The sequence below is a fragment of the Danio aesculapii genome, chromosome 23 (assembly GCF_903798145.1).
Source record: "Danio aesculapii chromosome 23, fDanAes4.1, whole genome shotgun sequence".
NCBI classification, from domain to species: Eukaryota; Metazoa; Chordata; class Actinopteri; order Cypriniformes; family Danionidae; genus Danio; species Danio aesculapii.
Window position 1 is genome coordinate 44,358,148 of NC_079457.1, and position 27,225 is coordinate 44,385,372.

At 38.3% G+C, this 27,225-nt stretch overlaps 1 protein-coding gene across 2 annotated transcripts in view; it reads right to left on the reverse strand.

The window, feature by feature from the left end:
• Positions 1 to 24,843, reverse strand: part of LOC130217701 (IQ motif and SEC7 domain-containing protein 1-like) — a 148,525-nt gene extending 123,682 nt beyond the window's left edge. For both annotated transcript variants that reach the window (XM_056449869.1, XM_056449874.1), the window contains exons 1-3: positions 24,333 to 24,843; positions 12,667 to 12,696; positions 11,268 to 11,375 (exon numbers count right to left, since the gene is read on the reverse strand). In XM_056449869.1, coding sequence (XP_056305844.1) covers positions 11,268 to 11,375; positions 12,667 to 12,696; positions 24,333 to 24,562 — 368 coding nt within the window. In that variant the 5' untranslated portion in view covers positions 24,563 to 24,843. The remainder of the gene's footprint in view (positions 1 to 11,267; positions 11,376 to 12,666; positions 12,697 to 24,332) is intronic.
• Positions 24,844 to 27,225: the final 2,382 nt, after the last annotated feature.

Below are 27,225 nucleotides of genomic sequence, written 5' to 3' on the forward strand. Positions count from 1 at the left end.
ACTGCTCAAACCAACCATTTGTTTAGTTTTCAGTTTTGTCAGCTGATCGATCGTGAGTTTCTTGCTTATGTCACCTTTGGCTTGTGTAGCTGCAGGGGTCTGAAATCACTTCAGACATCTATTTATCAATATGAGCACACTGGCTGACACCATGGGACGAGCACAATACCTGTACTGAATAAAGATGGCGTCATCTGTTGAGCTGCTTTACAGCTGCATCGCATTCCTGCTCAATTATACTAATACTGAACGATTAAAGGTGTAGGGTTGACATCTAGTGGTTGAACTAGGTATTGCAGTCCAAATTCAAAATATTGGACAGGGTTTTGTTAAACATGTTAATGTTTACGTTTGTAATATCCATATAATTTGCTACTTAAAAACACATTGTGTGGATTTTTATAACTCTGAATCTGTCTCATTTCATAGCTCACATCTGAGGCCAGTTTAATTTCTCTCCACAAGTGCGAATGTCAGGTCAGTCACTGTTAAAGCAGGCTCGCGACTTTAGCCGGATCGCACTTTATATGGAGATTTTTCCACTTCATCATACAGATTTAATAAATGGTTGACTTTGTTTTAAAGCTCAACATGTGTCAAGGTATTCCACTTATTTTAAAAGGCACCTATGGTAAAAAAATCTACTTTTTAAGCTGTTTGGACAGACATGTCTGTAGGTACACTGTCATATTGGGGTGATATAAGCACACCCAGTGCTTTTTTTCAATTTAACAACATAAAAAACAGTGGACCAATTGGAGCGGTTTTCAGACCGACTGCAACTTGATGTAGGAGTGCGGTCCCCCCGCCCACCAATATTGATTGACTGCCACGTCATCATATCCTCAGTTTGTTGATTCACGTCACTAAAGGAACACCCTTGCTCTATTTTTAGATGCAAGGCTCATTGGGCTCAACACAAGAGCAATATTCTCCACATTATCGCTCTAATCGGAATTATTGGTTGTATCTTTAGGTAGGTTTGTAAACGTGTACTTTTTATTGAGTCTACCTTATACTTCAGCCGTTTGCATTTCTTGGGATCACAGAAGCTCCCTGTGATCTTAACTAGGTGCTGCTGTACCTGACGCTGTGCCATGCATTTTAGAATTCTAAACAAGGTTTCTGTCAGGGTACACACAACGGCGCTTCAAGACGGCAGCAGGGCGCCGCGGACAGCTGCCGACTTGAAGCGCCGTTGTGTGATTCGGGACACTTCATGTTTCTGCCGCGCCACAGAGAGTGTCTGTGTGTGCCGTGTCGCGGCTTCGAGCGATGCATCCCATGCCGCAGTCAAAGTTAATTCAGTGTGCGTGGTTATTAGTCTCGGTGTACAAGTTCGGTACTTGAATCTAGCACACAGTTGGCTGTAAAACTATACAAAGACACAAATGATTTTGTACTCTCTGCTTGGTCTGTGTCCGAGTCGTACATGTACGGCTGATTGCTGATCCTCTCAGTCCTGCTCCTTCTCTCAGTCTGTCTGACTCTGTTGCAAACACAGAGCGGGTGAGCTCATGGCTCCGCCCCCTTGTTACGTTGGGCAGGAAGTCGAAACTAATTTACATGTGAAGCAACACACACCTAAATCAGCGAACTGTGGACACGCCCCCTACATGACACTTTTTAACACATTATAATAAAACAATCTGAACTGTGTTTTAAACTGAACCTAAACTGGCACACTCAGAAGAACCATAATATTAATATTAAATCATAAAAAAACAGGTAAACTATGTGCCCTTTAAATTCAATTTATGGCTGATACACTGCAAAATATTTAGCTTTGCTATGGTTTGATGACTGGTCGGATGGGTATGCTGTTATGAAGAGCAAGGAACAGATAGTGGACTGTTTAACAGCTAATGTGATATAAATCTCAGTGGAGTTGCCCCAAACGATGACAAAATCCTATACCTGATCCTATACCTCCGGTTTCCCTAACAGTCTAAAGACATGCGGTACAGGTGAATTGGGTAAGCTAAATTGTCCGTAGTGTATGAGTGAGAATGAGTGTGTGTGGATGTTTCCCAGAGATGGGTTGCAGCTGGAAGGGCATCCGCTGCGTAAAACATATGCTGAATAAGTTGGCAGTTCATTCTGCTGTGGTGACCCTGGATTAATAAAGGGACTAAGCCGAAAAGAAAATGAATGAATAGAGCAGGTAAAACAAATCTTAACATAAAAAAATCTTAAATCAAATATATTGAATAGTAAATCATGAAACAAAGAATCCACAAAAACTAAAAATGCAGAATTTCAGGGAAAAAATACAACCTTCAACTCAATCTTATTCATTAAACTTCATTATTATTATTAATTCATTTTGTTTTTGGCTTAGCCCCTTTATTAATCAGGGGTTTATGAACCGCCAACTGTTCCAGCATGTTTTACACAGCGCATACCCTTCCAGTTGCAACCCAGTACTGGGAAACACCCATACACACTCATTCACACACATACACTATGGCCAATTTAGTTAATTCAATTCACCTATAGTGCCAGAAACCAGAGCACCCGAAGGAAACGCATGCCAACACAGGGAGAACATGCAAACTCCACACAGAAATGCAAACTGACCCAGGCGGGACTTGAACCAGCAACCTTCTTGCTGTGAGGCGACAGTGCTAACCAGTGAGCCTGAACTTATAATAATATTAATGGAATTCATATTTATTTCTATAGTGCTTTTAACAAGCAAAGAGAATAAAAATCCATAATAATATTTCAGACTGTGGCATATATTCAGCATATTCAGGCAGGCCGGAGTGTATATTAATTATTACAATGAACTGAAAATAACTGAAACTAATCAACAGATTTGACAGGCCCTCACACAGTAGTATTAGAGTAGTCTGTTCATTTAGCACACAAACACACACAGACAGACAGTGTGAAGGACATGCAGCTGTTCCCCATCTGAAAGGTCATTTCTCTGAGCTTACTGTGCAGAGATGACGAGACCTGAGCTTTGCCTCACATCACTTCAACATGTGCGTCCTTCAGCATGTTCTCATCACAGTCTCGGCTGTGTAGCCAGTCTGTTCAGTGTCCAGTCCCATACACAGACCTGTCATGCAGTTTACTGTATACTGTAGGTGAGTGACCATAACACATGTCATAGCTTGTGTCTTAAAGTGACAGAAGCTTTCAGGGACTCGTGGCTTTCACACACACTCACACTCCTAAAGCAGAACCCACAACCATCCCAGAACAACACACTTCATCAGGCTGCGTTCAATGGGAGTCGCTCACAGTGATAATGACAGGTACAAGGAACACAGCTAACACTGAAGTCAAGGCCGGCCCTGTACATTTGGGGGCCCTAAGCAGAATAATGTTGGTGGGTTACCTTGCTCTAAATAGTTGCAAACAGGCCCACAATGATTATATTGCTTATTAAATACAATCAATGAAATTGAAAAGTAGCGCTTGAGTTCTTCTACTTAATAACTGTCCAGATGATTTGGACATTTTTAAACAGCACTGTTTTTGTCAACTAGCAGCTTCAAAAATGAACAATTAAGCGATCTTTAATAAAGGGACCAGTGATTCTTTCTTTGTGTCCTTCTGGAGTGTTTAAAACTTATTCAATTAATTTAGCAAACAGACTGCAGATCCTATAAAAGATTCTAGGTTGAGTTTGATTATAAATTCATTCATTTTCTTGTCGGCTTAGTTTCTTTATTAATCTGGGGTCGCCACAGCGGAATGAACTGCCAACTCATCCAGCATTTGTTTTACACAGCGGATGCCCTTCCAGCCGCAACCCATCATTGGGAAACACATACACACTTATTCACACATACACTACGGACAATTTAGCCCAGTGTTTCCCAACCCTGTTCCTGAAGGCACACCAACAGTACACATTTTCAACCTCTCCCTAATCAAACACACCTGAATCAGCTCATCAGGACATTAGAAGTGACTCCAAAACCTCAAGTTAATGGGTCAGATTAGGGAGACATGCAAAATATGCACTGTTGGTGTGCCTTCAGGAACAGGGTTGGTAAACACTGATTTAGCCTACCCAATTAACCATGTCATTGGACTGTGGGGGAAACCGGAGCACCCGAGAAAACCCAAGCGAACGCAGGGAGAACATGCAAACTCCACACAGAAACGCTAACGGAGCCCAGGCTCAAACCAACAACCCAGTGACATTCTTGCTGCGAGGCGACAGCACTACCTACTGCGCCACTGCTTCGCCCTTCTTTATAAATTCCAAAAGCAAAATCCCTGCAATGAACTGACAGTGAACAATAATTGACCAAAGTCAAATGCATTACTTAGTAATAAAGTATACGTTCTGAACTCATTAAAAACTCAAGAAAACAATAACAAAACAATTAACATTAATGCAAAGATTGATCCATAAATAATAAAATCAATAAGCAAATAATATAAATATGGAAAATATTAATTTAAAAAACATATTAGAAAAAGGGAAGCAACAAATACTGGGTCAATGTTAATACCCAAATACAAAATGTATTATTATCTCCAGTCTCTAAAAAGACAAAAAAAAAAACAGGTCCTATAAGTAGACGACGTTTATTAACTGCTTATTTTCAATAAGGGAAGTTTCATAAACTAGTTTCGAGAGGAACATCAACTTCAGCTGATCCTCATCACTAATCATTAGCTAGCCTATCGGAGCACTCCAAAACTACTATATATATTCTAGCTAAACTTCATTCCCTATCTCTGTTTTCGGAACCCCCCTCCCAACCCCCCCTATCCTTCCCTTATCCCTCCTCCTCTTTGATCGGGCAACACGGTGGCTCAGTGATTAGCACTGTTGCCTCGCAGCAAGAGGGCCACAGGTTCAAGGCCTATTCGAACCAGTTGGCACTTCCTGCGCGGAGTTTACATGTTCTCCCTGTGTTTGCGTGGGTTTTCTCCGGGTCCTCCGGTTTCCTCCCACAGTTCAAAAACATGTACATAAGTGAATCAGAATACAGTCACAAGCACCCAGCGTATACATGCCTAACCAACCAGTATCACCCATTAGCCAGAAGCAGGGGGACATTCGAGAAACACCTGATCTCGTGTCCCTCCTAATGCTCATTAACCAGGCGGGAACCTTGGGCTCATCGATCTCCGAGCTCAGGGTTCTCTCCCGGGACAGCATGCCAAACCTGCTATTAGGGTTGAGCATTATCTAAGTGTGAACTTTTAAATATGCTATTAGATTGTGTCTTAATGATTTTGTCCTCGCCTCTTCTTGTCGTTGTTTTTCCCCGTAGTTTTTCTACGGCTGAAGAATAATGTTAGTTTCGTTTCATTTTCGCGATCAAATTCCTAAACAAAACCCGGCATTTAAATGGGACAGGCGATGAAGCAAAGGCCATGGTGGCTGTGTCTATGCACGGATTCGCATTCTTGTGTTGACCGGTCGCTCTTGCAGGTTACCTTGGAAGAACAAACTCAAACCGCGAGAACACCGAATTTATATGAGAAATGAGATGCTGCGAGCTCCCTGTCGACCTTCACACGAAAACAATTTCAACTTAAAGAGCCCATATTATGGGTTTTTGAAAATGCCCTTCCATGTAGTGTGTAACACAGCTCTAAGTGAAGTGAAATATCCAGCTAAAGCTTAAATCTGTAAGTGTACAGTGTTTAAAACTATTGATTCATCTATAAAAGAGTCGACTCATAGTGCTTCAAATGAGTCGTCTTGATAACGAGTCATTAGGTGTTTCGCGATGACACGGCTACGAAACACAAGCCCCGGCAGTAGTTGCGCGCGCAAACCCGGGAGATTTGAAACCTGCGGCCCCGCCCACTAACATAAAAAACACTAGACACACACACACAGACGCCGCCGGTCGAATGAAGTCATGCTGTGCTCAGATGGATATTATTGACAGTCTCTACCCAAAGATGAAACTGTGAAGAGTCAGTGGTTGAGGTTTATTCACTAGTGTAAGTAAGTGCGATTAAAATTGTTGCCTCGTTTACTCTAGCTTGTAAATTATGTATTTATTGTGTTTTGTTACTTGTTAACCTGATACAGTACACGCGGTTGCTCTTTATATTCTCTTATCGCATGTAAGCCACGTTGAAAACGTGACGCGTGACGCGTGCCGCTTTGTTTACGGATTTAACGTTAATGTGTGTGTGTGTGTGTTTGTGTGTGTGTGTGAGAAAAAGAGCAGGTAGAGTGTGTGACGGCTAGGGGCTAGGAGACTCGTGTCGATCTCCCCAGTTCTTCTGAGGAGGGTTGTGTGTGTGTGTGTGTGTGTGTGTGTGTGTGTGTGTGTGTGTGTGTGTGAAAAAAGCCTTACACTATGAAGTGTGTATGCACTGTGACTACTTTTATATTGTTGATTAGCATTTCACTCTGTCTCTCGCTGAAGCCTGTCACTGTCGACCAATCGCAGCAGGCTGTCATCGGTCCAATCAGCGCAGATTAGCTTCGCGCTGAGGAGGGGTTTGGGAACAAATGAATCGCTGAACGAATTATATGGGAGTCGCTGTAATAATTAGGTAAAAATAAATGCAGATTATAAGACCATCAAAGTGTTTTATGACCTTGCATGCATATTAGACTGTTGTTGGAGACCCTTACAACCAAAATATGACCCTATTTCATGTATAATATGGGCTCTTTAAATAAAATTGCGATTTTTGTTTCTCAGTGGAAATGTATGAATCTTTAAGTACTAAAGCACTGTCAATGAAGATAAATGTAAAATGCCAATAAAAACGATTTCAGCACCCCCTAGTGGCGGCGGGGCCCTAAGCAACAGCTTAGTTCGCTTATAGGGAGGGCCGGCTATGCTGAAGCGTATGTGTGTAAAAGAATTGTATGTATGTGTGTTTTCTTGTTGAACATACAAGAAGGTATTTTGAAGAATTTTGAACACCTGTGGGTTCCCCCATTCTTCAAATTATCTTCATTTGTGTTCAACAGAACTAAAAAATAAACTAATGCCTCCTTCACACTATCAGTGACTTTGTAGCTGCCTGTCGCTCTGGGTGGCAACTGAAGCCGTTAGTGAGCGTTCCCACGTTGAGGTAGCTTATAGGTACCATTTATTGTGATATTCACAGAGAGCGAATAAGTTTATGTGCCACTGAAAGTAAACATTGTTCAGAAAAAAACATTAAATATAAATGGAATCAGTAATAAAATGCTTATTTACAAAGACGATCACGAAGAAAGTGTGTCATTGCGGCTATTTATCTTCTGCAAACGCACGTCTGTGTAAGTCTACAGCATGGAGAATACTACCAGCCTCTGCAGGAACTGAGAGAGGATCACCTGAGCTCTACTGGTGCTTCTATTGGCTGTTGCTCAAGAAAGTGGCTCTTCATTTCCATAAAGTTGAAGGATTCGCTGGGTCGCTGTCGCTTGCGTAGTGTAAATGAGGCTTAATTGTTTTGAAACAAGTGAACAGTAAGTAAAAGGTTGACAGAACTTTCATTTTTGGCTGAACTATTGCTTTAAACTGCTATTATATCCAGTGATACGTTCAAACTGATAAATAAAAACTGATCTTTGTTTCTTTATGACTTTTAGACCATGTCTACACCAATATTTTTTCAAGAGTTCACACTTAGCTGATGATTCATCAATAGCTTGTTTGGCATGCTGTCCCGGGAGAGAGCCCCGAGCTCAAGGGATCCTCGAGCCCGGGGCTTCCTCCTGTTTGCAGAGCGAGAGGGGAGCCTGAGCTCGGTGGATCTCAGAACTCCCCGTCTGCAGTAGCTAAGGGAACACGTGAGGAAAAAAGGGGGCTAGATAAATGTTTCATTGTTATGCATGATGTATATATTTGGATGGTGGGAGGAAACCGGAGAACCCGGGGAAAACCCACGCGGACACGGGGAGAACATACAAACTCCTCACAGAAACACCTACCGACCTGGCAGGACCAGGGTTGGCAGTGTTCTTGCTGTGGGGCTAACAGTGCTAACCACTGGGCCTCCGTGCCGCCCGATCTAAAGTGAAGGAGGAGAATGGGGAAGAAGGGGGGTTTCTTCCAAACGAAGATAAGGTGGACTGAAAACTGTGGTTATTTATAGCAGCTTATGGCTCATATGATTGGATGATACTGATTAGCTTAATACGAGACCAGCTGTGATAAATCATAAGCACGTGATCCTCTCGAAATTAGTTTATTAATAAACCTCACATCATTTAAAAATCCATATTTTGACCTTTCATCCACACTAAGATGACTATTTTAGTGGTCATTCACATACTGAATCTTTTGTATCTCTGAACTTGCACACACAAAAAAGCGAATGTGAATGTGAATATGTGAATGATATGTGAAATGTGAAATAAGGAGTGACACGATCACATATTTCAGGTTAAAACCAGTTGAAAACATGTCAACGTTTCACATGACAAGAACCAACCAATCAGCTACACACTTTGAAAGGAATACACATTTCAATAACAACGCTAGGCTAATTATCTCAGACAAACGCAGAGCACCCAAACACTTTTTAATTTCCTTCATAAATAAAACTTGTATCAAAGCTAAAGCAATGGTTTGTCAGTTTGTCATCCTCTGAAAGGAACGGTTGATGGTTGTCTAGCAATGACAGACGCCACAAAATCGTGAACAACGAAGCATGTAAATATTTGTGAAGGAAGCGATGGACCTTGTGATTTCCATGCGTTTTAGATGTGATATGTAAATGAACTCTTATAGCCAACAAGAACATGTCTTTTCAAAACTGAGCAATTCCAGATGACATTTGGAGTAAAATGTCCAAAGCAACTGAAATCAAATGTCACGTCTTGTTTTTTGTTTTGGGGTTTTGGGCTTCAGGAGCATTCACCAAATTTAAAGCCTGCTTTTCATGATATCGGACCTTTGTTATTAAATCAACAGCAGTAAAGCTTCGTCTGTTGTACTCTGAGAAATATCCACTACGCCGAAGAGAAGCATGGCAGCACTTGAGTTCCAAACACTGAATTAGGCAACATTTTTATTGGTTTATTAACATTTATTGAGATGTTTACAAATATTTCATAGCTTATATAAAGAAAAGAAGGACTGCATTAATTAAAGTAAAAAATCGACCGTAGAACTGCAAGCTTTAAATGTAGGATTTAAAAATGTATGTCCATTATGATGTACTGTGGGTTCTGATAATGTGGACTATTATAAAACAAAAACCTCACTAAAGCTAATATTGTGTATTGTTGTAACATTAGAAGAAATGTCAAGTAAAGATCAACAACTTAGATATTATTTAGATTTTAATTTCATGTTGGAATATTGTTTTGACCAGATGTCCATTAACATTAAAAAAACTGTTCGAGAATATTTGACATTTGTATTATTTCTATTTGGTCTCATTTATGGAAGCCTTAAAAACAGGGATATGGTCGGCGCCAGTGGTGTAGTGGTTAGTGCGTCGACACGTGCACTCCGATGCTCACGGTGACCCGAGTTCAATTCCCGCCTTGTGGTCCTGTGCCGATCCTTCCCCTCTCTTTGCTCCCCATGCTTTCCTGTCGATACTCTACTCCAGTGTTTCCCAACCCTGTTCCTGGATGCACACCAACAGTACATATTTTGGATGTCTCCCTTTTCTGACCCATCAACTTCAGGTGTTGGAGTCTCTTCTGATGTTATGATAAGTTGATTCAGGTGTGTTTGATTAGGGAGAGGTTGAAAATGTGTACTGTTGGTGTGTCTTCAGGAACAGTGTTGGGAAACACTGCTCTACTCCACACTTTTCTATCCATTAAAGGTGAAAGCCCTGAAAAAATAATTATAAAAAAAAAAAAAAAAAACAGGGATATGTTTTTTCTGATAATTTGAACAGAAAGAGGTTTTGATAATCATGATTTTAACCTTTCAGCATCCTTACAGATGCAAAGTTCAAAATGAACAAAGGACAAAAATATCCATATCCAGACAGATCATAAAACATCATATTTTTTCTACTTTCACTGTCGACAATTGTTTTATCACCAGCATCAGTTCCTGTTTAAATTTTCAGAAGTTTAAACCTTCAAAGGCTGTTTTGTTTACAAAAATTGTGTTTTGTTTATGAAAAATATAAATTTTCCATATACTAATGATAAACATTATCATTCATACTGAGGTATACAGTAGTGTTACATAAAAAAAACTATCATTCAGGTCCTTTATGGACAAAAAAACAAACAAACAAACAAAAAAAACAATCATAAAAGATCATATATTCATATTTTTTTCTACTTTAACTGACATCAATGTTTTCACCAGCATTAGTTCTAATCATAATTGGCAAAAAAATCAGATTAAAAGTTTTTCTTAAAATACTGGTTTGGTTACAGGATGTAAATGAACATGCAATGTTATGATGTGTTTATTGGTTATCATAATCTTAAATCCTTGAAAGATATTTAGATTTTTTTTTTTATTTGTGAACATGTATATGTATTTATACGCATGTATTATATCATCTTTGCATCAAATGACAATATATATATATATATATATATATATATATATATATATATATATATATATATATATATATATATCGCTAATGCAAGGTGTTTGTAATGCAGTGTCTATAGGACGGAACAGTAAATTTGACATTATTCTCTCGTTTGGCTGCCATCATTAGTCTCACACTATTTTTTCCCTTTTTCTGAAAGTCTTGATAACACCATCGTGCCATTTTCTTTTATTATTTTAGCAAATAGGATTGTAAAAAAACATTTTACTGTACTCTTCCATTAACTGCACTTTAAGTTTACCCAACTATAACGACTTCTGCTGCTGAGAAACACGGAAATGTGAAGAGTCTATAGGTGCTCTCTGTCAGTGCCTGCAATACGGCTCTAGAGCGCCCTCTGTTATGAGATCTTAAAATCGATGAAATGACTCCAGCATCATATATATATATATAGGTCTGGCTGTGAGAATCCGTGTTAACTGAGTCTTTGTCTAAAATTTTGCAGACAAAAAATTAAATCTGCAATTTCTTGAGCTGAAAACAAATACAAAGTGTTCAGGGGCTTCAGAAGTTCTTCATCAAAATCAAGCTCACTTTTACCTCTGCACAAAACAATTAAAAACGTGCAATCAAGATATAAAAATGTGTAGATATGAAACAAAATCAGAGCTCAGTAGCCTTCTTTTACCTTATTTAAAGCTTTTACTTGACTCTTTAACTGCTATTTTTTTCCATTCAGATGTGCGGAGGCTTGAGCCTAGAAACTGAAGTCCACACATCTAGACTTACAGTAACAAGCAAACACAACCACGTGATATGATCTGAGGAGCTCACTGTACCCTAAAGACGCAGACTTCCACTGCCGGCACGGCACAGTTCTCCTGCAGACGGCTGACCTCAGGCTGCTGGGATTGTCTGTCATTTCCACAGGAAGTGAGGCATGTCTTCTGCACAAACACAAATCAAATACTATGGAAGTCAATGGTTGCAGCTTTCCAACACTTTTCTAAATATCTTCTCCCGTGTTCAACAGAAGAAATAAACTCTTTAAGGTTTGAAACAAGTAAAGAGTGAGTAAATGATGACAGAATTTTCACTTTTGGGTGAACTATGCCTTTAACAATTGCATAACAGTGCTCTGACTACCACTCACAGGATGTCTCAAATCGCATATTGTACAATTACACTATTCCGCTTGTACTGTAAAGTGTATAAATATTAACATTTAATTTAAATACCCATAATATCTTTCTGAAAAGCCATATTAAGCACAAGAAATGAAGTATCTAATGGTAAAAAGTGCTTAATTTCATTTTTACAACCACACTTGATAAAAACAGTCTGCAGAAACACTTTTGCTGTTGAAATAAAGTGCAAAAAATAATAAATCGACAGATATTTTCATGAAAATGTTTACAGAAAAACACTGTTATTTTACAGACTTTTCCTTTTAATGAAAAAATCTGTAGATTTATTATTTTTTGCACTTTATTTCAACAAAGAAATTTTACCGTAATTTTATGGTTCTTGTTTGGCAGTCGTAGCTGCCAGTCATTTGACCTTTTTTTAAAGATTTTTAAATTTTTTTTACAGAGCAAGTAATTACAATTTATTACTTTAATTTTACGTAATTTTAAATGTACTTCAAAAAAACTGGAAAAAACACTGTGTAAATAATACGGCAATTGTATTGTATAAAACAGGAAAATTGCTGTAATTTGTCATTAGTCAGTCAAGCTGTTAATTTACAGATATTGTTTGTAATTTTTATGGACTTTTGAATATAATTTAAAATAACAGAAAAAATACTGTATAAATAATACTGTCATTTTCCTGTATAAATGTCAGTAATTTGTTTTTAATGATAAAGTACCTAAAATGACAATCAAACTGTTAATTTAGAAAGATTGTTTGTCATTTTACTAAGTTTTGAATTTAATTTGAAATGACAAAAAAATACTGTAAAAAATTTAGAGATATTTTCTGTAAAATTAGGGTTTTTTTTTTTACAGTGCACCTACAGTAAAGGACATTAAAGAGATAGCTCACCCTAAAAAAACTACATTCACTCACTATTTACTTTCCCTCAAATGGCTATGAACTTTCCTGCCTTTCTGTATTCTGTTAAACACAAAAGAAGGGAGAGTAAATAATGACTTTTTCTATTTTGGGTGAACTGTCTTTTTAAGAATGAAATAGTTAAATTATTCAGAGAATATTCAGTGCAACAAAACATACCTGACGATTCTTGAACCGGCATATTCTGATCTGAAAAACACAAAAAGAGAAAAACGTCAAGACCATATATAAGGCCTTATCATACACCCGGCGCAATAAGGCGCAAGACGTGTTTGGCATGATTTGTTGCTATTTTCAGACCAGCGCAACCCTAATTTTCACGTTTTCCACCACGTTTTTTAAATAGCAAATCTATTTGGGCCACTTTGTGGACTCATGGGCGTGCTGGTCTAGAAATGAGGTGTGTTATCGTTGGCACGTTGCTATTTTGAGGAACTGAAATAGACCACACCTGCTGGTCTAAAGTCCAGCACGCTTAAACATTGCCTAATATACACCGGATGTACAGCAATACACAAATATATTTACATATAAAAAAATTAAAGGATTAAAATGTTACAAAAATGATTATTTTCTACATAAATATTAAAACCACTGCCTCCATGCCTCATCTCAGGGTGTTTTTTCAGTTTATTCATGATAATTTGCAGTTGTATAATGTTTTTGTTATTAACTGTATTATTTATTATATGCACATTTATATTTGTTTTAATGAAAACAAGTTGAGATTTGTCCACCTGTTGGGTTTCGGAGACGTATGCATGATCACATGGGATTGTAAGAACAGGACATGTGTTTGAATATAACTCCGTTTTTTGACCACACTTCTTTATTTGTGTTTATTTAATCATTTGCTGGAAATTAGAACTGAATTTAGAAATAGTTTGGAAACAAATATTGGCGTTTAACAATTGGTGGAGTGTACAACACCATTTCATAGTCCATGAAAGTAAAGGAGTAAAGATTAAAACGGGCGCCTCGGTCAAAAAATTTTATAATAAAATTAATAATAATCAATTTATATATATATATCCCTTATTCGTCATCCCTCCTTTTTACTTCATACAAAAATCTATCAGGAGACATGCTTAGTAAGATCACCATCATATTATAAAAATTTTTGTTTTGTCGACTTGCAAAACTCACTGCGTGCTGACACCTCTGCATAAAGGCTGTTACGCCAGTTTCACAACGCCTGAGTGGCGCGTGAGCAGCAAGTACTTTTTTCGGCGTGCATGTTCACAACCGGGACATGCACCGGGAGAAGAGCAGTGCCTCAGGGTCCAGCAGGAGCAATCTGTGAAGCGCGCAGGTATGGTTTTCTGCGCACACGCAGAGATGCGTCAGTTTGCTTTTTGATTAAACTACATTGATTTCACCAGCGTTGGTTCGGTTGCACATAGAAAATAACGTCTTTATTCCCGGATTACCACTCTTAATAAAAACACTTTGCATATGAAGTAAATGAAATCTCAAAGCATTTACTGGGGCACTGGCTAGAGTATAAATAGAGAGTCTAGCGACACCACTGAGTAAAAGTAAAGAGAAAGAGAAAGTAAAGAGGCCGAATGGAGGAGGCTCATTCTTTATCCTCTCGCTGCAGATGGTTTGTTTGACTATATTCTCGCTAGTAAAGAGGCCGAATGGAGGAGGCTCATTCTTTATCCTCTCGCTGCAGATGGTTTGTTTGACTATTTTCTCGCTGGTAAAGAGGCCGAATGGAGGAGGCTTGTTCTTTATCCTCTCGCTGCAATTGGTTTGTTTAACTATTTTCTCGCTAGTGAAGCGTTCAGTTTTTCCACTTATAAAGTCCGCCATGTACTAAATAACAAATGCACCATGGTGCGACACAACTGACTCTTAAAGGGAATGATAGTCAGATTGGTTTAATGCACGTTATGCTCAAACACAGCCATATCTCATTAAGAGAACAAGCACAACGCTGTTAGACCATGCGCCGCGGCCAGCGCACTTTTTTCTGTCCTTAAAATACCGATTCAGACACGCCCTTAATGCTTTTGCACCATGTGCTTTAGATTTTGTGCCTAGATCATTAAAATTTAGCCCATAGTGTCAATGTTCATGGTAACGGTCATTATTATAATGCACAATAACAACAGCGCCACTACATTTTAAAATAACAAAACGAACATATTTCAGTAGCTGGAAAATGCTTTTCTGCATCTGTCTGTGTTCTTTAATGTAACTACTGTATTGGATACTGAAATTCAAACCAAACAGTCAAGCATCAACTATAGGACATGCAGAAATGAGAACGCAGTTATACCCTGTGGCACCTGCATTTGCAGATACTAGCTTTAATCTTCACGGGACGCTGACTTCTTGCACTGCACACTCAGAATCAGGTGCACATGCTGACCGAATGAAAACATCCTGCTGGAGCTGGATGAAAAGTGTTTTGAACAGCTCTCAGGACTCTAACATCAGAACAGGAGTCGGCTCTCAGCGACCCTGATCTGCTTGAAGAACCACTAAAGTCTATGCCAGGCCACTCCATCAGAAAAAGACGCAGTGAGGCAATAAACGCATGCTCAGATTTACTGCAGGCTCCTGTGTTAGACAGCTCCCCTGATGGGAATGAAGAACAGTGTCAGACCCACACAGAGGCTTCAAGAGCGTGAAGCAAATAAACAGGTCAAATTGTATAGTTCAAATCATTTCTAGTATAAAAGAACACATTTAAGGCCCTGTATACTTCGATGAAATTGAACAACGATCAGAAATGATGTCATTTCGTCTCCTAAATACCTTTGAGCTACCTCTGGTTGACATACAATTGATTTGACCTCATTTCCTTGGAGGCCAAACAGGGGACCAGCATCCACTGGTGAGTGGAGTCGCAGAGCTGGTACAGATGTATCCGCAACTGTAGGATCGTTCGCGGTGAGATTTTAAAGACTCGCCGGGTGTCACAATGTTAGTGCTACATGATAGTTCAAACACAGTGGCACATACTGAGAACAGAATTATTACTTATTGAGCCTAAATCCTGTACACAGCAGATCTCACAACTCGACCTGCAATTAGAGGGATACAAAGTTAGTATTAGCTCTGTAAAAGATCTGGGTGTCATATTAGACAGCAATTTAACTTTTAAAAAATCGTATCTCCCATGACACAAAAACTGCCTTCTTTCATTTGAGAAATATCGCTAAACTACGAAGTACGCTATCCATCTCAAATGCAGAAAAGCTAGTCCAAGCTTTTATGACTTCTAGGCTGGATTACTGTAATGATCTGTTCGCTGGTTGTCCAGCATCCTCTATTAATAAACTTCAGCTAGTACAATATGCAGCTGCCAGAGTTCTTACCAGGTCTAGAAAATATGATCATGTCACCCAATTTTATCCTCCTAACACTGGCTGCCTGTTCAGTTCCATATTGTTTATAAAATATTGCTTCTTACCTATAAAGCTTTATATAATCTAGCTCCTGTTTATCTGACTGAACTTCTGTCTCGCTACAATACAACCTGCTCTTTGAGATCTCAAAACTCAGGGCTTCTGGTAGTACCTATAATACCAAAGTCGAGTAAAGCAGGTCGAGCCTTCTCATTTATGGCTCCTAAACTCTGGAATAGCCTTCCTGATAATGTCCGAAGCTCACACACACTCTGCCAATTCAAAACTAGATTAAAGACCTATCTTTTTAGTTAAGCATACACACAATGCTTCGCATAACGGTATGATGCATGAGTGTGCTCCACGCAGGTGAGCAGGCTCAACAACCACCTGTAGGACACACTCCTCCTGTCTTAATGCACCAGACATTGTGTTAGAAACTCTCATATGCTTTACATGTTTGTTTCTATGTTTGCTTATATAACTACTATTTCCATTTATAACACTTATATTATAACACTCATTTAAATACACTATGAACAGCAGCTACCCTAATTATTTTCTTTATTCTCTATTTCCACCTGAGGATACTCATCCCAAGGCCCCTAGAGATTATGCAGCACCATTGATGTGATCCAAGACCTGTGAAGAAATTATGCCAAGGTATCCATAATCCTGGACCAGGCCGTATCCTGAGCTGATGCTGTGGTGGACATGGGGGAGTGGAGTGAATGAGACTGATTCCTGAAAGACCACAGTGACAGACGAGACCCCGCAGTTCTCCACGATGGACGTCCAACGTTCTCCAGCCTCCGGCTCCTAGACTGCAGCTCCACACAGAAAGTTGGGCCAGAGGAAAAATGGTCGTGCCTAACAGAGCCTGGTTTCTCTCGAGGTTCTTTGTCCTTCACTTTGTCAATTGATGAGGTTTTTTTTCGCCACTGGCTTGCTTGGATTGGGACATTTGTTCAGCGGCGCATCGATGGATTTGCTCTTCAGTGTTTGGACTTTCATCAGTGAAATTAAAACCATGCTGAACTGAACTAAACTGAACTTCAACTCTGAAATCTGGACTTTACTAGAACTACAGGCTATAGGCCCACACTGAGGCAAAATTTCTGAATATCATAACACAGGTAAAATGCTTAGTGCTACAGATATTAGTTCATTATTAAAGAAAGGAACATACAACAAACAACAGTAGAGGGAAGAAGCAGTGAAAATAAAACTACTTATATCAGGGCTATTCAATTAGTTTGTCATGGGGGCCAGTTCATGAAAAGCATCCTAAATGAAAGGCCGGAGAGATATGACTTTTCAATGTGAGTGATGTCACAACAGCAATAAAGGGGCCATATGTAGTATTTTTGCTCCTTAAGACACCTATGTTAGATTTTTCTACATTAAAATCTTAATATATTGTATTTTGAAACTACTTAATATCACCTTATTAGTCTTAAATTCTGCATTATTAAGGGCAAGTGTGTCTTGAGGGACAGCAGCTTGAGGTCTTCTGCTCACCATCACGTCACCTCAACTGATTCTGGCTCATTCTAGCCACTATATATATATATATATATATATGAAATTCTTTTATACTTTTATCTATAAATTTATTAGATTTATTTAACATAATTTATCAATTATAATTTTATTTTGAACTTGAATGCACTCCAGAATCTGACAGATTTAATAGCTGTAGACTATAGAACAGTCATCTAAAATGCTGTTGTACAGTGTTATGGCTGGATTTCATGAATAGCCTTGCATTTACTAACACAGACTATATTTGAAGAATATGGAAGTAATTAGCATTATCCTCAAAAAACCATCATAAAAATGGCTCAATGTGCTACAACAGCGTTTTTAAAAGACCGTACACAGTAAACACTTTATTGATATAGTTTACAATCAAGCACATGTGGTCAGAACCCAAATGAATCTCAGGTAATGAAGTGTTAAGTGTTTCTCCCAAAGAAAAAAAAACGATCTAATCTCCGCTCCACCTGCCTCTTTGCCCATTTTCGGTTACCCCAGAGTGATGCGCAGTCAGCTCAGTGATGCACGGACAAAATGGCGAATGTTGGCCTGCCCACTTGTGGCTTTATTTGCACGAATCAGAAACCTATGGGTGATGTCATGGACACTACATCCAAATTTTTTACTGTTTATGGTTTGAACACAGCAAACTGATGGCAACTGACAGAAACAAGAACACACGTTCTGCCCCTGTGTAAGCGGATGCATCTTCTTACACCTGCAGGGGGCAGTATCTGTTTTCTCATTCCACAAAGAGAAACCAGACGATAAAATGTGCAAACAAAGCAGCGTTTAGTACTATAATCACAGTAATTGTCACTCACCACAGTGGGATTCACTCATGCTAATATGCCTGATAATCTAATAATCCAAATCGGTTGCAAATGTTTGAGAATTGTAGCACTGCAGTCGGCTACTTTACGTTCCCTCTTTTCTTGAATTGTTTGGATTCATCACTTCAGTTTTTGTTTTCGTACTCTGATTCATTGCTGAATAACCAATCAGAGCACTTTCTTTAGCCTACACCGATTCTACATGAGAACTGGACCAACTCGATCTGACCAGAGGCAACATGTGGAACACATTAAACACACTAGCTAGACCAACGCTAACCGACGGCTTGGTCATCACCTCTGCCTTTAAAAGATTATGACCATATGTTCACATTCATGTCTGTTCTCCTCGGCATGATCATTTCAGACTCAACCCACTCAACAAAACCACACAGCAGGACTCCCCTGGACAGATTCTGTCCTGCAGCTTCTTGTAATGTCCTCCTCACAGTTCCACTGTCAGCATTTAAATGAAGGGCTGGCCAGCTGCTCATCTGGGAATGATCTCTGCATTTGAATCATTTCAGCACATGGCTCTTTATAGGGGAGCATTCCTCTGCCAATATTGCTAACTTCATTAGTATCAATGATGTGTGCATTAGTAAGCATAAACAAACCTTTTGCCATCAAAAGAGTAGAGCATATGCACTTAAACATAGCTGAAGTAAGGAAGAGTTGATGATGGACCATCCAATTATTCAATAATACAACTCTAAATGTGCCTTTAACTTTAAATATTTGCACACCTTTAAGGGGCAGTTCACCCAAAATTCACCTTTTACTTGTTTCAAATATCTTTGAGTTTCTTCTGTTGAACACTAAAGAAGATATTTTGAAGAATGCTGGAAACCTGTAACCATAGACTTCCATATTATCTGGTTACAGGTTTTCAGCTTTCTTCAAACTATCTTCTTTAGTGTTCAACAGAAGAAAGAAACTCATAAAGGTTTGGAATCACTTGAGGGAGAGTAAATAGTGATTGCAGTTTTGAACTAGTTTTTGCAGTGAACTATCCCTTTAAAATGTTCCTCAGCCAATTAGAACCAAGCATTTAACGGCCTGATTTTAAAAAGAAAAATATCTTATTTATTCTCTGCTTAAGTCCAAAATAGAAATTCATTCATTCATTTTCCTTTGGCTTAGTCCTTTATATATCAGGGGTCACCACAGCGGAATGAACCGCCAACTATTCCTGCATATGTTTTACACTACGGATGCCTTTCCAGCTGCAACCCAGTACTGGGAAACACCCACACACTCTCACATTCACACACACTCTCATACACTAGGGCCAATTTAGTGTTTACCCATTTCACCTACAGTATAGCGCATGTCTTTGGACTGTGGGGGAGACTGGAGCACCCGTAGGAATTTTTTGCTATTTTGCTGGATTAGCTTGTCGGATGGTTATCGTAACCACGCTTTTTGATGTACCAAAAATCTTTCCAACTATTTTGTCAAATTGTTAACCATACTATATTATGTGTGCATTTAATATAATAATAACAAACTGGCCAGAACATTCAACTTTCCTCTTTCAGAATTTGGCCATTTGAATAAGGAAAATTCAATAAATATAATAATAATCCAACTTTTGGAACCCCCCTTGGCTACAGGCCTAAAACTTAATAATTTGTACGAAGAGAGGATTAATTATTAATATATTTTAATAGCAGTTAATTAAATAATAACAGTATATATATATATATATATATATATATATCACCCGTCCCCATCAATGTCAAGTGTAAACCTGCGCCCTTGATTCATTCATTTTCTTTTCGGCTTAGTCCTTTTATTAATCTGGGGTCGCCACAGCGGAACTTATCCACCAACTTATCCAGCACATGTTTTATGCAGCGGATTCCCTTCCAGCTGCAACTCACCACTGGGAAACACCCATACACTCTCATTCACACACATACACTACAGACAATTTAGCCTACCCAATTCACCTATAGCGCGTGTCTTTGGACTGTGGGGGAAACAGGAGCACCCGGAGGAAACCCAAAAGGTCGCTGGCTTGAACCAGCGACCTTTTTGCTGTGAGGCAACAGCGCTACCCACTGTGCCACCCCCTTTACCACATTTTCACCCTCTTATTTACTTGTTCATTTTATTTTTTGGCTTCTGTTTTTGTCTTACCCGCTTTCTGGATCTGTTCTTCCCTAGACTCTGCGTCTTAAGTCCGCCGACATTCATGGCGAGCTAACTGGACAACTGGTAACAGCAGAAAAGCCGTCCATACGGAGGAAAGCTGTCAGCTGGTAAGCGTGAAAAGTAACATACCATAAAGTGTCATACCACCCCGTATTGTTTGTTTTAAAGACGAAATGCAGCCATACGTACTTCGGGCTACATGATTAGCGATCTACAAAAATGTATATAAGGCTACTTTTTCAAAATGAGCCTATGTTGGCTACCAATTTCAAACATTTTTCAAAATATCTTCTTTTGTGTTCAGCAGAAAAAAGTTTTGGAATCCCTTCAGGGAGAGTAAACAGTGAGTACATTTTCATTTTGGGGGGAACTTTCCCTTTAAATGTTGACAAAACTCTTAAAGAGACCTTTTCATCTGTCAGTTAGGTCCTCTGTGCACTCCAAATCCTCTTAGCATCAGCTCATCATTACTCTAATTATGTGTTGAATATGTCTACAGTTCAATGACTTATTATCTATAATTATTATTGATATTTCTGTCATTATACATCATTACATTATTATTATAATTCATTCATTCATTTTCTTCTCGGCTTAGTCCCTTTATTTATCAGGGGTAATCACAGTGGAATGAACTGTCAACTTATCCAGCATGTTTTACTCCACTCATAAATGCCAACTGACCCAGCCAAGGCTTGAACCAGCGACCTTCTTGCTCTGAGGCGACAGGGCTACCCACTGTGCCACCATGCCGCCCATTATTATTATTATTATTATTATTATTATCATTATTATTATTATTATTAGTATTATTATTATTATTATAACTCTCTCAAATGAGTAACATACAGATTTCTCAGCTGCTAAATGATATGTTTATATGTAAACACGGAGAACAGCACAGGGCTGAATACAGAGCCTTTTGGGACAGCAGGGCATACAGTATGTTGGTATCTATTCAGCTGAATATCTGTCGGGTGACGCAGTGGCGTAGTAGGTAGTGCTGTCACCTGGGAGCAAGAAGGTTGCTGGTTCAAGCCTTGGCTGGATCAGTTAGCGTTTCTGTGTGGAGTTTGCATGTTCTCCCTGCGTTCGTGTGGGTTTCCTCCGGGTGCTCCGGTTTCCCCTACAGTCCAAATACATGCGGTACAGGTGAATTGGGAAGGCTAAATTGTCGTAGTGTATGTGTGTATGTGTTTCCCAGTGATGGGTTGCAGCCGGAAGAGCATCCGCTGCATAAAGCAAATGCTGGATAAGTTGGCGGTTCATTCCGCTGTGGCGACCCCAGATTAATAAAGGAACTAAGCCGAAAATAAAACGAATGAATGAATATCTGTCAGTAAATCAAAGATGACGTTACACAGAGAGAGGTGTCACTTCAGAGCACTGTATTCCTGAATGTCAAGCTGCGAATACATGTTATCCTCATACTGTATTTGTTCCTGGAATGAAGAACCAGTGTTTTTCCCAACACATGGTTTTCTCGACACACGCTTTCCCCTACTGCTCAAACAACAGATCCAGTTGTGCAATGAGATTGTAAGTAGGCTATAGTCATTCATGCAAGTGATTGTACTTTTATGCATGGTGGGCAAGATAATCAAGCAGGGAGGCTAATATGTGGTACTGTGATTTACTGTGTGTAACGCAGGCATCACCTGACATGTTTTATGTTTTGCAGCAGAGGTGTGAAATGCTTGAGTACATTAGCCAACGTCTGCAGTGCTGCCATGAACATGCTTCTGTGATCTCTTCAGATCCAGATTCCAGTTTGATTAATCTCACAACCCAATTAAGAATAAACAAAGGCTGAGTTTATTTTAAGAGTTCAAATCCCTCCGTCTTAATCTACATGTAGATCCCCCTAGTGCTGTTTTGCTGTTTTCTGGCCATATTTTACGTTATGGCAGAATTTACTTATTTATTTATTATTATTAATATTATTATTATTTGAGTTCAAATCCCTCAATCTTAATCTACATGTACATCACCTTGTTTTCCAGTTTTTTTTCCATATTATTTATGGTAGAATTTATTTATTTATTTATTTATTTGTTTATTATTATTATTATTATTATTATTATTATTATTATTATTATTATTTTTATTATTTGAGTTCAAATCGCTCAGTCTTAATGTACTTTAAATCACCTATCATTTAGTTTCCCAGCTGTTTTCTGGTCATATTATACATAATGACAGATTTTATTTATTTATTTATTTATGTATTTATTTATTTATTTATTTATTTATTTATTATTAGAGTTCAGATCTCTGATCATAATCTACATGTAAATCACCTGTTTTCCCAGCTGTTTTCTGTTCATAATATACATAGTGACAAAAATTTATTTATTTATGTGTTTATTATTATTATTATTATTATTTTTTTTTTTTTTTTTTTTTTTTTTTATTATTTGAGTTCAAATCGCTCAGTCTTAATGTACTTTAAATCACCTATCACTTAGTTTTCCAGCTGTTTTCTGGTCATATTATACATAATGACAGATTTTATTTATTTATTTATTTATTTATTTATTTATTTATTTATTTATTTATTTATTTATTTATTTATTTATTTATTTATTATTAGAGTTCAGATCTCTGATCATAATCTACATGTAAATCACCTGTTTTCCCAGCTGTTTTCTGTTCATAATATACATAGTGACAAAAATTTATTTATTTATTTGTTTATTATTATTATTATTATTATTATTATTTTTTTTTTTTTTTATTATTATTTGAGTTCAAATCGCTCAGTCTTAATGTACTTTAAATCACCTATCACTTAGTTTTCCAGCTGTTTTCTGGTCATATTATACATAATGACAGATTTTATTTATTTATTTGTTTGTTTGTTTGTTTGTTTGTTATTATTATTAGAGTTCAAATTCCTCATCATAATCTACATGTAAATCACCTGTTTTCCCAGCTGTTTTGTGTTCATAATATACATAGTGACAAAAATGTATTTATTTATTATTATTATTTTTATTATTATTATTATTATCATTATTATTATTATCATTATTATTATTATTATTATTTGAGCTCAAATCCCTCAGTCTTAATCTACATGTACATCACCTCGTTTTCCAGTTTTTCTCTGGCCATATTACACATATTATATATGATAAAATTTGTTTTTTTATTTTATTATTAATATTTAAGTTCAAATCTCTGTCTTACTGTACTTTAAATCACCTATCTAATGTAAATCACTTAGTTTCCCAGCTGAATTTATCAATTCCCAATGAATTTATTTATTTATTTATTATTATTAATATTATTATTATTTGAGTTCAAATCTCTCAGTCTTAATCTACATGTACATCACCTCATTTTCCAGTTTTTTTCCATATTATTTATGGTACAATTTGTTTATTTATTTAATTATTATTATTATTATCATCATCATCATTATTTGAGTTCAACTCTCTCAGTCTTAATGTACTTTAAATCTAACCTAAATCACCTGTCACTTAGTTTTCCAGGTGTTTTCTGTTCAAACTATACATAATGGCAGATTTTTATTTATTTATTTATTTATTTATTATTAGAGTTCAAATCCCTCATCATAATCTACATGTAAATCACCTATTTTCCCAGCTGTTTTCTGTTCATATTATACATAGTGGCAACCTTTTTTATTTATACAAAACCCTCAGTCTTGATCACATGTATATCACCAGTTTTCTGTCCATATTATGATCAGACTGACAGACTCACCACATTTACTTTTAACAGAATTCTGGTCATGCTGCAGTGGAGTAGCTAATATGCTTAATATTAAACCTAACACGCCCCAAAATTAAATTCCTAAAATATTAATTACAATCATGTAATATTAAAAAGCAGGTGAGCAAGTATGCAGTGAAAGCAGATGAGCATGTGTGTGTGCTGTGCATGATCTGCAGAGGACTCTTACTGCTGCTCCGGGCTGTTCTCTCGGATGGAGCGCAGTCTGCAGGTGAGCAGATGCCGCTGGTACTCGAGCCTCAGGCGGCTGTTCTCGGCGCACAGGTCGGACACATGCTGCTCCAGCTCAAAGATGCGCCTCTTCTGCCGCTCCAGCAGCGTCTGCTGGGTCTCAATGATCTTATTCAGCTCCTTCAGATAGCCTGCAGCCTTCGTCGGATTCTCAGCCCGGCTGTCCATCCTCCCTGGATATAACCTGAGTCAGATGTTCTCCGTTTTCTCCGTGAAATGACGCGCTGAAGAGAGGGGCGCACCGCACGTCCCGCGCTCAGCCATGCTGATGTGAAATACTGCCTCTGCGTCTCTTGTGCCACTAAAGGTTAAATATGCTTACAGCAAGTTAAATGCCGTTTCCATCACACTTCTGGAAGGAGTTGGATGCGCGCTAGAAAATCTTTCATGCGCTGCGGCAGAACGCACTCATAAACGGTGGCGCAGTAACACCCTGCATGTGACGCGACGCAATAACAACGCAGCTGTCTACATCGCATACGCGCGACGTCGAATAAACCCGCCGAACGCATAAACAAAGGCTATGATTGGCCTAGCTCCGGTCAACGTCACTATTGCATCCGCAACACCAAAGCGCGTCACGCTTCCAGTGCAGCAGCAGCAGCCAGCGTCGCGTCTAGCAGTGATGTTGACCTGAATTTTGTATAGGGTTCAGAGAATTTACTTAATACAATAGCATTTATTTATAATATTTTCATTAAAATAAATGGCACTTATTTTTTATGCAAATATGCATTATTAGTAGATGACGGTGCACAGTCATCATAGCCTACTGTTTTGGAGTCACTGAGGAGTCCCAGAGGTCTAAATATAATCACACTGGAGGTTGTGCATATACAGTATCCTACAGCAGCAACATGCAGAAGGTCAGCTGGACAGGACATGTTACACTGCAGTAATATTTGATTTTATTAGTTTTAAAGGGGGTCTATTATGCTAAAATCACGTTTATAAGTTGTGTGGCAACAGTGTGTGAATAAAGCCAGCCTCTAATGGTCAAAATGAATTCATTCTTTTCTTATAATCACACGTGATAAACAGTCTGCAGAAACATTTTGATTGACATACTCCGTTTGTATGTGTCATCAGAGGGGGAAAGCCCTGCCCATTGTGGACGGATCTCTCCCTCATTAGCATAAGCAGCCCTGAGTGAGAAGCAGCCGTCTGCTATTAGTTTACACCACACCTGCTGAAGAGGATGTCAGTGACTAAGAGGCATTATAAATGTGGAGTTTCAGGACGCACACATGAACAACGTACTCTGAGCCATTTTTTTAACATTGTCCGTTTTTCCACAGAGATAATGTAAGTCCTGTTTTGAGTCTGCCACTATGCTGACACACTGGCTGTTTCTCAATTCCAAGCACGCAGAGAACGAACTTGCGTTCTCGTGGAGAGCGGTCTTGCCAGGTTACCTTAGAAGAACGAACCCGGGAGACCGCGAGAACACAGAACGCGTCCTCTGAGAATTGAGATGCTGCGTTCTTCCTGATGGTCACATGACCTTCGCGCATTTTTAACGGAAAATTATTTAAACAGTACAACCATTTATTGTTTTTCCCCTTTTCAGTATATATAACATGCACAAAAACCTTACAAATATACGTCGCACAATACAAATAAAACAGATTTTAATATGAACTCTCCCCAAACCCTTTTCCCCAACTTTCTGAATCAAACGCCTACTTTACGTCATCCAATCAGCTTGCAGTAGAAAAAACAAGCCACTAGTAAAACTGAAAGAGTACTGTTGACGATACTAACTTTGCCATCTGGAGAAACATAAACAACGAACATTGATCACACACTTACCAAAACCATAAAGACAGGACCATCAACACCAACTGGAACCACATCTTTTTTTTAAAAAAGAAAACGAGCGACAAATCCGGATTTCACCTCTCAGGATTTTTTCAGCTCTCGGGTAAAAAAATGCTCCTTACAAACGTATTTTTAAACTGTGCTTTCATTGCGAGGAAATAGAAACAAACCTTCATGACGACCCATGTCTCCGAGCAATTCTACTATTTCTTCCGCTTGTTTTAATTACGGTTGGCAACATAGCGTCTCCCTCTGAACCCTTTACCAGGTAAAAAGAGTCTTCGAAGCTATCATGCATATTAATGAAGTTGCGCCTCATTCATAATCTCAAAAATGTGTTTTGGTGTTTCATGACCCTTTAAAATAAGTTCAAACAACACAATTCTTGAGTTTTTGGGACGACTTAATTGCTTTATGTTCCATCCATTTAAATTTGTAAGAACAATTGTTAACTTAATCGACTTGTGTTGGCACGACATGAAGGAACTGTGTGGAATCCAGCATTTTTTTTACGGTGTGAGTGGGTATTTACAGTAGCAAGCAGCTGAACAGATTTCCAGTTGAAGTCAAAAATATTAGCCCCTTCGGCACCAATACAATACCAAGGTGCTCACGGCGACCTGAGTTCGATTCCCAGCTCGATGTCCTTTGCCGATCCTTCCCCTATCTCTGCTCCCCACACTTTCCTATCTGTAAAATCTACAATGTCCTACCCCAATAAAGCTGAAAATCCCTAAAAAAAAATAATAATAATTAGCCCTTCTATGAAATTTTAATTCTTATAAATATTTCCCAAGTGGATTTCACTTTCGTTGTGATCACTGAATGAACTGAAGGTGCTAAAATGCTAAACTCTGATGTCCAGTTTGACATTTTTTCAGTGCTGCAGAGTTAATGTGTATGATTCAGACTGCCTCAATAAAGAATCATACACTTTTATCCATTATTGGGTCTGGTTTTGTAGCATTTTTTGGTTACGTTTTTAACAGTCATTGAATTGCTGGCCATGG